This window comes from Dendropsophus ebraccatus, chromosome 2, assembly GCF_027789765.1.
Source record: "Dendropsophus ebraccatus isolate aDenEbr1 chromosome 2, aDenEbr1.pat, whole genome shotgun sequence".
Classification (NCBI taxonomy): domain Eukaryota; kingdom Metazoa; phylum Chordata; class Amphibia; order Anura; family Hylidae; genus Dendropsophus; species Dendropsophus ebraccatus.
In genome coordinates, this window is record NC_091455.1 from 59,992,077 (window position 1) to 60,009,278 (window position 17,202).

At 41.4% G+C, this 17,202-nt stretch overlaps 1 protein-coding gene across 2 annotated transcripts in view; it reads right to left on the reverse strand.

Moving 5' to 3' along the window:
- Nucleotides 1-17,202, reverse strand: part of LOC138784472 (chloride channel protein D-like) — a 120,241-nt gene that overhangs the window by 8,107 nt on the left and 94,932 nt on the right. The window contains exons 16-17 of one of the 2 annotated variants that reach the window (XM_069960050.1): nt 8,252-8,342; nt 1,560-1,655 (exon numbers count right to left, since the gene is read on the reverse strand). In XM_069960050.1, coding sequence (XP_069816151.1) covers nt 1,560-1,655; nt 8,252-8,342 — 187 coding nt within the window. Of the gene's footprint in view, nt 1-1,559; nt 1,656-8,251; nt 8,343-17,202 lie in introns of those variants that run through there. The other variant, XM_069960052.1, reaches the window with a different exon arrangement.

The window sequence follows — 17,202 nt, forward strand, 5'->3', positions numbered from 1 at the left end:
AGATTGCATGTACTGATCTATGCTATGCCATAGCATAGCATAGATCAGTGTTATCGGTGATCTATGCATAGAGCCTGACTGAGAGCAGGCTCTATGCATAGATCGCCCATTCGACAGGATGGAGGTAAGTAAATTACCCCCACCCATCAGTTCAAGTGATCAGGACCCCCGCACTCAGTGACAGGGGTTTGTCATGTCACTGAGTACCTTAAACGCTGCGATCGATATAGCTCGCTATGTACAGTAGGAATTGTATATCTATGTATTACTGATGTGAAGGGGTTAAAGGTCCCCATACACCTTAGACTTTAGTCGGCTGTACCTGCCACAAGCAGCAGGTTTGGCCATCAATTTAAGGTGTATGGGGGTAGTGATAGGGGTTGAGCATGATGGAAAATCACTGCCCCACCCCTTTGTTCTGGAACAGATAAGCCACAGTCAGAGCCATTGGCTAAGACTTACCCCTCCCCATGGAGAGTACATGAACGCTCGGCCATGCCAAACTTTCCTGTGGGGGGAAGGTCTCTTGGTGTTGCTTTGTAGTTTCAATGGACTTCTTTTGCCCACTGGTCTCCTGTGCTGCTGCACAGGTTATACATTTGATATGTTCACCCTTAACATATGGTAATACATCCATACATCCAGGAAGATATGAGCCAATGCCTCTACTGAAGTTATACTATACATGTTCACATCAAAGTATATGTCATGTAGAATCAAAGAAAACGTAGATGGAAGAGCACTGTGTACAAGGGCTACTTCATAAACCCCCACATGGGGTCACATCCAAGTAGCATCATATAGAAAAGTGGCACTCCATTCAGCAAAAAAATAAAAATATGCCCATATGTAGAAAAAACTTTTTTTCAGTGAGAGCTAGAAACATCGGCTCTCCATATGTTACACATTTTTTCACTGAACTGAGTACCGCCTCTCTATTTGAAGCTATCTGGTCATGTAGAATATATACTGTTTATGTGCTCCCGAGCGGAGATTGTCCCATTCAGTTAGATCATTGGTTGACTATATGTGTAAAACAGAGAATGACTGCTGAATCAGAGCATTAGGTATGTTCCGGTGTTAAAGAAAATTAATGTTAAACCTCAACTTTAAAGGGCATTGTTCAGACTTAGAAGGTCGTCACCAAGTATTCATTTGCTAAAGGAAAAAAAAAAAAGAACACATCCGCGCTTTGCATATTTTCTGAACGTTACTTAAACAGACAGAAATGACATGTAAATTATATATGATCTACAAACCTGGAATCACTATGTCAATCTGGAATGCATTTCATAGACAAGGCACTCTCCTAACCTCCTTTGTTGTATTTTCTTGCTGGCTCATTTTATCAACATCTGTTATGTTTATACAATATGAATTAAAACCCAGGAATGCTGTTTGTACTCAGCTACTTTTGTTGAAAATGTAAAGTCTGGGGATTGGCAATGTTTATGTAAATCAGCGAGGCTGACACAGCCATCATAAACAAATGATTGAAATATAACAAACACATTGTTCACAGAGGAAATGTTTGTTTTTCTATTTGGCTCTGTCCTTACCAGATTGATGAAGAGTTGCTGATACTGAGGGTCTGTGGAGTATTCGTCAAGCAATGTGTTCATCCGAGCCTCGTCGGCCAGCTTTTTCACCGTTACCTGGAAAAGGCCAGATAAGATATGTTTGAGGAGCAGAAAAGAATGAGCATCATTCCCAATGCATTCAAAGCAAAGCAAAGATGAATGACCATTCACTGGGAGATCTTATGGGTATTGTATGAAATAAACCGTGCAAATTCAAAGCCTCGGACATCTACAGAATTACATTTTTTGAGACCGATAAAGTACAATAGATCTGAGGTTCAGTCTATTTCCTTTTCTCTTGCAGTATAGCATAGCATTGTGCTGAGTCCTAAGAGGTCTTGCCTGGGCTAAAGCAACATTACTTTTTCCTAAAGCCCCATGTACGCAGCCATGCTATAGCTATGCAACCCTGAATTGTACAAAGCTGTTTAAAGAAACATTATGTACAGATACAGATGGTAGTGTCTTTGCTCAGAATCCAGATTACAGAAAATATCTCCAAAATAGGATATTGTATAAAGGGATCATGCAGTAGCAAATTTAGCCCCTGCATTTCCATAATAAATCCAAGTAGTGCATTTACAATAGAGGCAGACAATGCAACTGCTGTGGGGCCCATAGTAGGAGTAGGCCCTGTCACTTATCTGTTCCTCCTGCTTTCTGACAAAGGGCCCGTTCACACTGAGTAAACATGGTGGATGAGACATCCCATTGAATCAATGGGACAGACTGAATTCGGGCTCTGCTTGAAATTCCGACCACTTTTACTCAGTGTGAACGGCCCAAAGGCAAAGGTTTGGCTACAGCTGGCACTAGGGCAATCTTGCAGCATAGAAAGTTTTATAGCTTCATTCAGTTCAAAAATAGTAGCTGCAAAAATGCAGTGTTCCCTCTAGTGGTAGCTACAGACAGACAGAATTTTATCAAGTACCTTGTAAAGGGAAACCCAGGATTCGGATTTCTATAGCGGGAATGCCTATTTTCTGATAGCTAGGCTACATAAATATGAAAGCTAGGCTAGGCTACATAAATATGAAAGCAACATCAATTTTCCTATCATTTCTGACATTTAAAAATTTTCAGAAAACAACCAGAATTTAACATTATAAATCACACAATGTCAAAGCTCCTATTTCTTTTTTTTTCTCAGTCCTGATAATTACCATGCAACTTAGATTTTGCAGATTGCAGCAAAGAAGTCGATCTTGTGACTTCTCTAGAATGATGTCAGAATCAGGTTACACTTTAGAAGACAGGTCAATGCATGTGCCCGACTCTATACCTGACGTATATATCAGCTGGGCATTGTAACTGCACAAACATAAACCTTACTCAGTTTTAGAAGATTTTTTATTACAGCCAAGTCTCTGAGTATATGTATATATGGCTTTGACTGATCATTTACCACTGTTTTCAGATCGTTTTGACAAAGCTCATGTGTTTGCGACAATAGCATTGTAACTATACAGAATGCATCCCTCTACAAGTCATTCACTCGTAGCCAGAGGCAAAGTAACATAAGAATATTGGAATCTGAATAACAAACAGTGAAACATGCCCTACATAGAGTGTCCCTGATAAACTTGCTTCACATACTGTAGCTTTCCAAATCAATCTTAGAAATCCACTTATAAAATATGCCATAGTGTATGCCAACTGCACAATGAGAAGTATTGTCCATAGATATGTTCTGTCTTTCTGTGAGCGGTATATAAGGGTCTGACAGAGCTGTGTGCATTGTCAAGGTAATGTTCATATGCAGGGGCGTAACTACCACTATAGCAGCCATAGCGGCTGCTATGGGGCCCGCCGCATCAGGGGGCCCCATGGCCTGCTCCTGCAATACACTGGGCCCCCTGAGCCGTCATCATTTGCAGCACAGGGTGGCCCTGCTGGTCTCCTGGGTTTTGCAAATGTCCCTTTAACTGCAAGCACTCCTGACCAGAGCTAGCAGTTATGTAGTTATGACTTCACTTCACCGTTTAGTGGTCAGTCGGGGGGGGGGCAATCAAAAGTTTGCTATGGGGCCCAGCCATTTCTAGTTACGCCCCTGTTCATATGCCTATGATCATATACAATTATGTCTTATAATTATGTCTAATATATACTATAAGAGATATAGTAGATATTATGTACCTAAACATATCAGTAAGGAAAAACAAAAACCTGAATGATTATACTACCCAGAATTTGCTCGTGATTCATACTGAGCATTTCTTAGTTATGACTCTTTGTTTTCTGTATGTATTCCAGCAGAAAATGACAGCCATTAGAGTACATATAGTAATGCATTAAAGTGATTTATAGAAATCGATGGTCTATTATTGGAATAGGCCATTAATGTTAGATAGCTGGGAATTAGAGATCAGCGAACCTTGACTATGCCTCGGTTCACCCCACCCCAAGCATGCAGCACTTGATTACCAAAAGAAGCTGTATGCAACCATAGGCCGGGTTTACACTACATATGACATCGTTCATTCTGGGACCCGTCCAAGTCACAGAACGGCCAGTCAGTGAAGTTCATCCCGGCCAGTACTGCACCTGCAATTCACCATAGCACACAATGGAAAGTGCAGCTAAAGCAGCATTGTGTAAACTGTCAGTGTTGTGCAGCCATTATTCAATAAATAGTGGCCACACAAAACTGACATATCAGCAATGCCGCTAAGAATCCCTACCGAAGTGTATACTAAGTGTGTACACTCAGGCTAGGATTCCCTCTGACTTCAATGCAATGTATCTTTTCTATTAATCACGGCCGTTGTTGCAATTTGCAACAACGGCCGTGATTAATAGAAAAGATACGTTGTGTGAACATAGCCATAGGCTGTATCAATGTTTTCAGGGTCTCCCTAGGGTTTCATCCAACTTCATCAGGCATCGGTAATCAAATGCTGCACATTCGAGTTTGGATGAACCCAAGCACACTCAAGGTACGCTCATCTCTAGGGGAATATTTGCTGGAGAATTCACCTTCTGAGTGAGAATCAATCAGAGTATCAAAATAGTTGCCTGACCTTTTACAATTATTGGCCTTTACTTAGGCTAAGCCATTAATTTAGATTGGTGAGGGTCTGACTCCCGGACCCCTCATTGATCAGTGGGATCACAGCGCTAAGTGTGTGCATGTAGGATACCTTGTCAAAAGTTACCGAAAGTATGCTTCCTCTATCTTCCCTTAATCATCACATCAATATTCACTGGCCAGACACCTTTTCTCTGTAGAAAGAGATCTCAATCTATCCTTATGCTACTCCACAGTCTGGCTCGGCATATAATCCCTAATAATGGTTTGAAAACTAGAGATGAGCGAATCTCGAGCAAACTCGGGTTTGTCAAGTGTGCCGCAAAAACATGGATACAGTCAGAGGCTATGTTCACACTATGTATTTTTTAAGACAAGATCGTCAATTGTTGCCCATTAAAACAATGGCTGTTTTTGTCTTTTAAAAAATTAACATGATTGAATTCAATTCAAACAACGACCATTGTTCACACAGTGTATTGAACAACGGCTTCTGTTCAATACGGCCATGGAAATAATTAACCTGTCAACTCTTTTCAGACGTTTCCAAACAGTGGCTGAAAATAATTGACAACTCACACAGTGTGTGCCTATATTGCAGCCATAGTGTGCCTGGAAATCAATGGTTAATTGATTTCCTGGAACAACCATAGAGCACTCGGATTGTAATGATTTTAAAATAATGCAGTATCGGTCAGATGAACATGTAAAACAGTGGCCGTTGTCTGACACTGCCAACAACGGCCATGTCAAACGAATGTTGTTCTACATAGTGTGAACATAGGAATGGTAGAGAAGTTGCAAGTAGGCCGGCACTCCCAGGGCAAATGAAGATGTGGTTAAAACATAACTTTTAATTATAAAAATAACTAAAACCAACGCGTTTCGCGCTACCGCGCTTAATCATGGTCATATACAACAATGAGGAAAGACTAGTGAGATTAAAAGCTATTGTGGACCAATCCACCCAGCGTGCGTCATGACATGCAAATTAATCAGGTTAAGCAGGTGTGAAATTCACGTTGCAATATGTTGATGCATCAGGTGGGCGGTAGCTCAAGTGAACGTATAACCTAAGTGGTAACGTTCAAGTACACAATGTAATACTGCATACATAAATGGAATTAATAAGTTAAGTATAAACAAACGTGCATAAATAAATATGTGAGCAAAAAAGTACATGTGTACAAAATATACCGCGCAACAGGGGTGGAACCCAGTTCACACAAGAATGCACACGGGGTCATCTATAATGGTAAAGCAGATCATTTTTGTAATTTAGACCATGTGGTATTCTTGTGTTTAACTTAAAAATGAATTCCGCCTCTTTATGCAAGAGTTTTTTCCTCCAATCACCTCCACGCTGTGGTTTATGCACTTTTTTTATGCCATAGCAAGTGAGGGAGGGGTATTTCTGCCATGTTGTTCAATGAAGTGTTTTGCAGCTCCCGATGAGCTGGGTCCTGTACTCCTGCTGATGTTAAGGAGGTGTTCTCCAATGCGAGTTTTCAGTGGTCTGATTGTACAGCCTACATATTTTAAATGGCATGTTGCACACTCAATCACGTATACCACATGGTGGGAATTACAGTTGATGAAGTCCTGAATTTTATACGTGTTTTTGTTGCTGCTATCCATATAAGAGTTGCAGGTGTTGATGTATTTGCAGATTTGACATCTGTTGGCACCGCACTTATAGTTTCCTGTAGTGCAGCGCTTGATGCTCTGTGTGTCCTCCTGTAACATACTCGGTGACAGCAAATCTCTTAGGGAACGACCCTTGCGTGCCACGCAGCGATGTCCCTGATCCAGTATTTCAGCAAGTAAGGTGTCCTGTCTGAGAATGGGTAGGTTTTTATTCAATATTTTGATAATTTCCTGATATTCTGCAGAGTACTGGGTAGAGAATGTTAGGGGGTTATTACCCCTATTAGAGTTTATGGTTGTGGTTGGTTTTGGTTTTTCTTGTAGTAATGTTTGTCTATCTTTTTGCTGTGTGATATTGATAGCTCTGTTGATTATGGACGTTTTGTAGCCTCTTTGTTTGAGACGTTTAGACACTTGTTCACATTGTGTTTTGTATTCCTCTTGATTTGAACAGGAGCGTTTTGTGCGAATTAATTCCCCAACAGGAATGGATCTGATGGTATGATGTGGATGATTACTGTTGGCGTGTAGGATTGTATTGCCTGCAGTGGGCTTCCTGTATAATGAAGTTGTGATACGGCCTGTTGCCACTGAGGAATGTAGATTGAGGTCCAAGAATGCTATGGATTCACTTTGTACATTTGCTGTAAACAGAAGATTATTGTTGTTGTTGTTGATATACTTGAGGAAGTTGCTGATGGCTACTTGGTCCCCCTGCCACACAATTAGAACATCGTCTATAAAGCGGCCGTACCATCTTATGTTGGTGGTGAAGGGGTTGCGGGGGTTGAAGATGTAGCACTCCTCCCACCACGCAACATAGAGGCCGGCCAAAGTTGGGGAGAACTTGGCTCCCATCGGGGCTCCCTGGACTTGCAAATAGAACACATGATCAAAAATGAAAAAATTATGTTTAAGAAGAAACATGGTGACTTCTATGATAAATTCGCATAACTCACAGCTATACTCACTATATTTATATAAGTGATGTGCCAATGCCGTTATAGCTTGTTCGTGCGGGATGGAAGAATAGAGAGCTGTGATGTCACAGCTTAACCATGTGTTGTCGGCGTTCCATGTGAAGTTTTCGAAGGCCCTGAGGACTGAGCTACTGTCCTTTAGGTATCCGGGGACTCTTTGGACTAGATGTTGTAATAATCCATCCACCCAAGCACAGATTTTCTCATTTAGACAACCTACGCCGGAGATGATGGGGCGGAGGGGGGGAGGGAATTCCCCTTTATGTATCTTGGGGAGTCCGTAAAAAACCGGAGTTATGGGATGTACGGGCAGAAGATCATTAATTTGTTTTGCTTCCAGTATTCCTAAGGATACACCCTCCATAATTGCTTTCTCCAGGAGATTTCTGAAATGTGGGGTAGGATCCTCCATTAATTTTCTGTATGTTGTTTGATCGTCCAGAATTTTTTGTGCCATTTGGCAATACATTTCCCGATCTAAGATTACAATTTTTCCCCCTTTGTCTGCCATTTTTAGTACTATGTTGGGATTACTTTGTAGATCTTTGATGGCAGATTTTTGTTTTGGGGTAATGTTGGAGGTTCCAAGTTTATGTTGTGAGGTTTCCTTGAGTTTCCTCAAGTCACGCTCCATGGTGTGTTGAAATATGTCAAGTACCTCTACACGAGCCTTCAGAGGATAATACGAAGTGTGAACATAGCCTTAGGCTGTATCCATGTTTTCCAGGACTCACTAGGTCCACATCCAACTTCTGCAGCAACCGGTAAATAAATGCTGTATGCGCACTTTCGAACAAACCTAAGATTCACTCATCTCTACTAAAGATCCTTTAGAAGTTTAATATTGATTCGAGGGGAGTTAGTTTCTGATGGAACATTGTACAGCTTGTAGGACTCCATACACCAGTTTTGTAGTCTACTTAAAGAGACACACTGCCAACCAAGTCCTCGGAGGAGCAGTGTTCATCAAGTAAGCTGTGACACCATTCCCAGGCATCTTGATTTCATCTACTAACCTCTTGGTACTTGAGTACAGTTTTGCATGTAGTATTATCCTCCTCTGTTTGGAATATTTCATTGTTGGAAAGAAGCGTGTACAACTCCAACCTGTGTGAAATTGGAAGGAATACAAGAATTTGTGAAACTGCATGAACCATTCTGACAATACAACTAAATAATCACATAATGTTGAGCTAACTATTGTTCTTGGTTTAAGCCAGTTCTGCAAGTGTTTATTTTCAATAAACCAACACATTATAACATGCAGATGGACCAACATGAAAATGACATAGTGAATGAATTATTATAGAGAAAATCTAAACCCTCATCAACAAATCCCAATTTCACACGTTCTAGAAAAATTATATTCATTTATCATGATCATTGCAGATTATGGAGACCAATTATTGTCTAATTAGTATATGTTCTTCATCTGCTATTGGACGTAAACCATATTTTTCATATTACACGCTATGACCCTCTGATTGTTCAAAAAACAAGCACACTTATGTGCAGCAATAACAAACATGGTTTTATATAATTTGTTCCATTAAATTATTACCTAAACCCAAAATATTTGGAGGAAGAGAATCGCCCACATTGTTCTTGGTCTTAGTAATAAAGATTTTATGGACTTCCGTGGAATTTGCATTTTATTGTAGTGATACATACATACCTATACGGCAATATTGCTTTTCTTTAGATTTCTTCTAATCTCCCAAATGAATCAGCCAGGAGTGAATTGATGAATAACTTATGGTATGGTAATTCCACAGAAATTAAGTCAAATGGAAACAAGTAGGAAAATAAGTCAAGAATGTATTTCAATATCCTGCCCAAAGTAAGTCAGCTTTGTGACTTTACCAGAAAAAACATGGGCAGTTCAATTATTTTAGTGAGAACAGTGTAATTCTTAATTTGCCCTGTGGGGACACTGCAGGGGAATTAACACTGGCAGCCAAGTTCTCGCTTAAAGGGGTACTCCATTGAAAAGCTTTTTCCCAGTAATTAAAACACAGTACAAAGTTATATAATGTTGTAATATGCTTCAATCACCTATCTGCCCCCCTTCCCTATCTCCCCCCCCCCTTCAATCCCCCACCAAGAAGTGAAGTAATCTCATTCCTACCTAATGACTGTTGACCCCAGGCTGCTCTGTGGCAGCCATTTTGTGACAATGACATCATCAAGAAGGAGGCGAGTCTAAGCCCTGTTAAGCCAGCCTCCCTTTGTCAGATGACACAGGTTGCTCAGCTCTGACTGGCTGAGCAAGCTGTAAGCCATCTAACACTTCTACAGAGTCAGTTAGACATCACAGGAGACAAAGTGCATCATAGGAAAGTCCAAACCAGGAAGTAAAGAAAAACTGAAGACACCAACTAGAGCTTCAGGGGCCTTTTTTTTTTATCAGCACCGGAGTACCCTTTTAGCCGCTCTCTTAACCATTGCTGTTTGCTCGTGGTTCTGGTAGAACACTCTATTATCAGCTTTTTGTGGCAGATCTTTCTAACAAAAAGGAATGGTCCAAAATTGACAATCCATACAGAACAATTTTAGAAAAACTTATGAACAAACATTTGGTTATTGATACTTATATTTTTCCAGCTCCACATAGATTCGGGGGGGTGGGGGACATTGTAAGGCAATGTTAACTATGTGTATGTTACTCTGCTTTTAAGAAATGTCCATATTTTATACTGGTCCTTTTTGCAATCAATGAATTAGGTATATGCTGTTTGTTTTCTGTGTCATATGCACTTTTCCCCATTTCCCTGTTCCCTACAAAACCTCCACCGATCACCAGAATAAAGGAGCAAAGGTATACTCTTTGGGAAGCTTAAGCAGACTCTATATGGAAATGCACTAGTTCTGTATCCAGCTCGCTTGAGCTTCCCAAAGTCTTTGGACTGGAGATGAAGGCACATCACATGTAGCTAAGCTCTTATGCCCCTTCATTCTTTCATTCTAGTGATTGGTGGGGGTCTCCGCACCAATAAAAAACTTCCAATATGTCACTGACAAACAGAAGTTTGTTTAAATGATAAGTACTCTTTCTTAAAGTTATAGTGGGTTATCCTAATACTTAAAAAAATAATTGTCATTAAAAATAGCCTTGTCATCAGGCAGGTGAGGATGTCAGAAATCACTACCCCTAAATCCTCCTCCTCTGAAGTCTTTGCCAACACAGATATGCCAATATGATACTCGGATAGAGGATCCCTCTTCCCCATATTTGGAAACACTGAACTGCAGTTTCCATTGTTTGCACCAATGTTTGCAGCCAAGACCTCTCACACATATATAATGAAATATTTAGAATGTACTGACATAATGTAAATCAAAGACTGGCATCTGCCATTAGAGTAAACAATCAACTTTAATCCAATGTACATCGTGCATTCTCCCTTTCACTAAATCTAGATCTCCATTCTCTAGCACCGAGTATGACAATCCCAAAGCATTTTATAGCTTGACCAAAAGATATTTCCACCTTGTATAACATAGTGAAAATGCAAGAACATCTTGTAAACTCAGGACTTTTATGGGATATGACACCTTTTATTGGGAGACCGGAGCAAAAGAGCAGGGAAAGTTTGTATTCCATGGCCCACAAACCTCTCTCCTATGAAGCCTGAACACATTATAGAGATGTAACTATTTTCTGATTGGAAAGTAGTTTAACCCAGCAGTTCCTTTCTTCAGCAGTTTTGTTGGTTGGTAATGAAGTGCAGTGCTCTAAGCGGCTTCCACTGAGAATTAGCTAAAGTGTTTTAGGAAACGCAAGCACATTTTGGCTACTCATAAAAGCATATGCAAACATAAAAAGGAAACTGAATATTTATGATAGAAATATGAGAATGTCGCCCTGTGCCACAGGAAGAAGGATCTGTTACATTTGGGTCAATGTCAAGGAATTTCAGATCTTTTTTTTAATACTTTGACAATGTCACACGAAATGTTCTCACATCATCAAAATGCCGCTCATCCCATCATTAGCTGGAATATGTCATGTAATATATATGGGACTCTTCTCTGTGATATACTTCATGCTGCGTCATTGATCAGGATTTAGGTCCCTTTAGTGGCATTTGCTTCCTGATTTGGTCTAGTAAAGATGAAAGCATTTTGCTTGTGAGCTCCATGACTCTGACGGCTCAGTAACAAGCTTACTGTATTTCTACATTCATAAACATGCGCCTAATTATGTAATTACTACTCCTGAGTCCATCGATCATGTGACCCACACAACAACCAGCACATGGATTCCGCTCTGCAACATTAATTAAGGAAGTCGGATGTTTTTACTTTACAAAAAAAAAACAATATATATATATATATATATATATATATATATAAAAATTTTAAATCAGACTTCATCCGAAGAGAAAGAAATCTAATGAGAAACTGGTGAGATCACAGGGTACACAGGTGTACAAATCGTTAAAAATCGCTCATTGTAATAGGACCCTAACTACTATAGGCCCATCTATTACTTAAAGGGGTAGTGGAAAAAAAAAATTAAAATCAACTAGTTAAAGGAAGTTATATAGATTTCTACAGTACAAAAAATTTCAAGCTAGTGTTCATTAGCTTTTGTATGCCCTGGAGTAAGTTGAGTAGTTCTTTCCAATTCAACATGGTGCCCCCTATGCCACCCCTGTCCTTGTCAGTAAGGGCCCTATTACACGGGACGATTATCGTGCAAAAAATCGTTATATCGTTCGAATTTAAAGGATAATCTTTTTGTGTAATTGCAGGCAACGATCGAAAAATCGCTCATATATCGTTGCATCTGAACCTAAAATTATTGTTAATCGTTCGCTAATAGTTCGCTGTAATTCCACGTTCGTTCGCTCAAGTTCCGTGTTTTTTTCACTAATTGTTCAGTGTAATTGCACATTGTTCATTGTTTTTCTGGGATCAGAAGGAATAAACGATCATAGTAACGATCGCAATAACAATCATAATAACTAACGATTATTGTTCTGTGTAATATGGTGAACGATTTCAGGTTAACGATAAACAATCTCGTTTGCGATCGTTAGTCATTAATCGTTAAAAATCACTCAGTGTTATAGGACCCTTAGTGTCCAGAGCAGATGCAAACCTTTCCTAGTCCGAACATACAAGAGGAATTACACATGACTGCTGATGCCAGTGATTGGCTAGAGCGTCATGTGCAGAGAGCACAGCGAAGAAGCAGTGGAGCTACATAAAGAGTATAGGTAGTTTTTTGTTTTGTGTTTTTATTACCGTCCCTATCACAAAGTAACAAAAATTTGAACAATTGTTTTATTTATATATATATATATATATATATATATATATATACAGTAGTGCCTTGGAGTATGAGCATAATTGGTTCCGGGACTGTTCTTGTAATCCAAATCCACTCTTAAACCAAAGCAAATTTTCCCATAGGAAGTCATAGAGATGCAGACAATTGGTTTCACACCCCAAAAATAATGATTTATTATTCTGAATAACATGTAAAACAGATGAAACAAACATTCAGAAACAGCAGAATATGTGATATTATAAGTTACTGTACAGTAATGGAGAGGATGGGAAACACAAGGGCTGGGGAGAGAGGGGTTACAGCTATGAAGAGATTACCTCCACAGTCCTGTCCCCTGATGTAAGCCCCAGCCTGAAGTGGATCTGCTATGATTTGGAAGGTGAGGGAGACTTCCTGGATCAGAGTATAGTGCTGTAGACCCCGCTATGCAGACCATGCCCCTCCTCCACTCCCCCTCCCACCCAGTACAGGGAGCTCTTAAACCAAAGCAATGTTCTTAAACCAAGTCACAATTTTATATATATATATACCACTGTATATATATATATATATATATATATATATATATATATATATATATATACTGTATATATGTTACTCCAGAGTGTAAAGCATTTTCAAATTTTTACTTTTACTTTGTTGCTTTAAAGGGGTTATCCAGTGATAAACTTTTTCTTTCAAATCAACTGGTATCATATAGATTATAGGTTATATAGATTTGTAATTTACTACTGTTAAAAACTCTTAAATCTTCCCATACTTATTAGCTGCTGTATATCATGCAGGAAATGTTGTTTTATTTCCAGTCTGACACAGTGCTCTCTGATGACATCTCTGGCCAAGATAGGAACTGTCCAGAGCAGGAGAGGTTTTCTATGAGGATTCATAGAAAACTGAGACAAAGTTCCTGCCTCGGCCAGAGATGTCAGCAGAAAGCACTGTGTCAGACTGAAAATAAAACAACATTTCCTGCATGATATACAGCAGCTAATAAGTAGGGGAAGACTTGAGATTTTTTAATAAAAGTAAATTACAAATCTATACAACTTTCTGCCGCCAGTTGATTTGAAAGAAAAAGTTTTTCGTTGGACAACCCCTTTAATACTCTGTAATATAACTTCATTAAAAGAAATGTATATGTTTTAATTTATACATCATTTCACATTGAGTGACAGCACTAATTGGTGGCACAGGCCACTCTGCTGCCACCAATGGTCGTATCGGGAACTACAGGGCTGATCCTGTGCATAGGCTATCAAATGTTTTCTCTTGAAAAACCTCTTTAAATCTGGTGAAGAGATAAGAATACTCAGCAATCACTAATAACAAGCATGCTAAGGTACCTGATATGTTATAGCAAGCTGTAAATAGAATTGGCCATTCTTAGCTGCTGCACCTGTTTTGCGCTTGGGCTCTTCCGGTATATGAACCTCAATAAACAGCCCTAGAAATGACTGTAATATTAACTGACCAAGATGCTAATGTTCTGGGCCACCTAGTTAGCTTTTATAGCGAGCAAACATCAGACTGATCCTTGTTTTTATGAAATTGAAGCAAATTTGAAATGCATGTCTCAAAGCTCCATTCATGAGTGTTAGCTTAGCAGGAAACCATACTGTGTGGGCGCATATTTTTAATCAAGGTCCTATTTCACTCACATAACCACTGCTGTGTGGTTTACTATTACAACAATCATCTATTTGCTGGTTTATGATACTTGGACCAGTAATAATAAAGGTAATGGAACAGAAATAATAAGCTGAATTTAAGCTAAATGTAATGCGGGTTAGCTAACATACTATCTAGTCTCTGGACACCAACAGGCAAGTGATTATCTCTGTAAGTTCTAATTTGTATGTAGGACTGTGGGTAGATAGAGGTTTGTCCAAATAAGTTAGAGGTTTTGTCTCATATAAGTCAGGAACATGATCTATCATTGAAGGGTTGTATACATGCATACATAGCACAATAGTCACATGCGGCTTTTCTAGGGGAGTTGACCAGAGCAGGATCCATTCACGGAAAGGAGTTCGCCCTAATAGCACATAAGGAAAGGTGCCGTCTTCATACTTTAAAGCGAATGTACTATCAGGTACTGTACATCACTGCTTTTTTTTTTATCTTAAAGGGGTACTCCGGGCAAATTACATAATTTAACACTGCACTTACAAAGGAAAGTTATATAACATTGCCAATTACACTCATTAGGACAGCTGTAATGTTACCCGTTTTTCAAAGAAAGTCCCACAGGAAGTTCTGTAGTTCAGGAAGAAGGAAACACATCACGTCTCAGTGCTGTTCCACAGGTGCCATATTGAGACGTGATGTATTTCCTCTCTGTCACAGGGAAATCCGCCCCTCAACACATCCTCTGCCCGCCCAACTCCTCCTCTGCCCGCCCCACTCCTCCACTGCTTGCCCCACTCCTCCTCTGCCCGCCCCACTCCTCCTCTGCCCGCCCCACTCCTCCTCTGCCTGCCCCACTCCTCCTCTGCCCACCCCACTCCTCCTCTGCCTGCCCCACTCCTCCTCTGCCTGCCCCACTCCTCCTCTGCCCGCCCCACTCCTCCACTGCTTGCCCCACTCCTCCTCTGCCTGCCCCACTCCTCCTCTGCCCGCCCCACTCCTCCTCTGCCTGCCCCACTCCTCCTCTGCCTGCCCCACTCCTCCTCTGCCCGCCCCACTTCTCCACTGCTTGCCCCACTCCTCCTCTGCCTGCCCCACTCCTCCTCTGCCCGCCCCACTCCTCCTCTGCCTGCCCCACTCCTCCTCTGCCTGCCCCACTCCTCCTTTGCCTGCCCCACTCCTCCTCTGCCTGCCCCACTCCTCCTCTGCCCGCCCCACTCCTCCTCTGCCCACCCCACTCCTCCTCTGCCCGCCCAACTCCTCCTCTGCCTGCCCCACTCCTCCTCTGCCCGCCCCACTTCTCCTCTGCCCACCCCACTTCTCCTCTGCCCAACCCACTCCTCCTCTGCCCGCCCAGTTTTACAATAAATACTATATTATCTGTCGGGCTCCCTCCTCTGCACAATCTTAGTCATCCTGGAGATTGGCAGCTGCTTGCAGCATCAGATGTCACAGATCTAATAGGAGGCATTTGGCACCCTTTCAATGCCAGATGCCTGCTAGGAGATCACTGGTGTCTGATGCTACAGGATTCTCCTCCAGAATGACTGAGAAGCAGAGGAGACCTCGGACACCAGATTCAGCTATAACACATAGTCCAGCAGCTGACAGCAAGCAGCAACATCTTTCTGGAACTGAAAGGGTTTGTTTCAATGCTCCCTGGAAGATCCTGGCCGAGTTCAAGCTCCTGAAAGATGTTGCTGCTTGCTGTCAGCTGCTGGACTATGAGTTATAGCTGAATCTGGTGCCCGAGGTCTCCTCTGCTTCATATGCACAATCACCATCATCAAATATCAGCATGGCATGATGGTGGGGGTTGTATGTGTGCAAGCTGGAGTTGCAGAGCTTTCAGAACCACTACCACCATCATTGTCTCTTGGACAAGATGCTGGTAGTAATTTTTCAAGCTGTGCAACTCCAGGTTGCACAACCACAACCCTTAGCATCATGCCATATTAAAAGTAGACAATGGTGGCTGCAGTTTTTATTCACTGGACACCCAAATAAGGGGGCTGGGTTGTCAGCATTTCCCATTACTGCTTGTGTAGGGGACTAAGCTGTGCAGTGGGAGGGGAATAGATGGAGGGAGGCGGGGAATAGAGGAGCTAGGGATGGAGGGTGGGGTTGTGGCTATGTTTGTGGGTGGGAGGAGGAGGTGGGAGGTATACAGAGGCAGGCCAGGGAAACAAGGCATTGTGGGGACTGTAGGAATATGCAGCACACAGACACTGGTCCAAACAGGAAGCTGGAGATGTAATCAGCAGCAACAGAGAACAGTGCAGGGGGCAGCGAGAGCAGCCAGAGTGGGAAGAAATGTAACAGAGAGGGTTTTACAGGGGGTGCCTGGAGTACTCCTTTAATCAATTGGCGCTGGCGCTGGGATGCCGGTGGCGTGGTGCTTTTTTTTAAAAACACCAACTGTATGAAATGTATGAATATGCGCCACGCTGTAAAGAAGCAGCCGCACAGCGCTGTCATTACAGCATGGTACATATTCATACAGTTCCCCCTCTCCCAGCACCTTATCACAGATGCTGCCCAGGAAGGGGCGACTCCGTTACAGGCATTCCACGTCCGCGTTCCGCGGTTGGGAGGTTAAAAAGAGCAGCGGTGTACCTGAAAGTTCCACTGTGAAACCTTTATATTGACAATTTTCTAAATATTTAACAATGACCAGAATCACTAGAAGAGATGGCAGTTCAAACAGCCTGCATTATAAGGTTATGTGCAGGTTAATGGGTGTAATGTGTTCTGCTGTCTGACATTCAAACCTTTTTTCAACTGTCCTGTTTTAATGCAAACTGTATACTCTGTTGTCCGGTGTACATCCTGTGACAGACTTCTTGTTCCTGTGTACACTCTAGCCAGGAATTCAGCCAACTTGCTCTCCCTCTCATTACACCTTCTTGACTTTAACCCAAATCCTATTACCTTACTGATCAGTTGACTGAAGAAATCTCAGTGCTCCCTCTAGCATCCCATCCCCTTCATTGCAGACAAAGTACAATACTATACATTTGGTAGGAGTTGTGCCCAGTACTG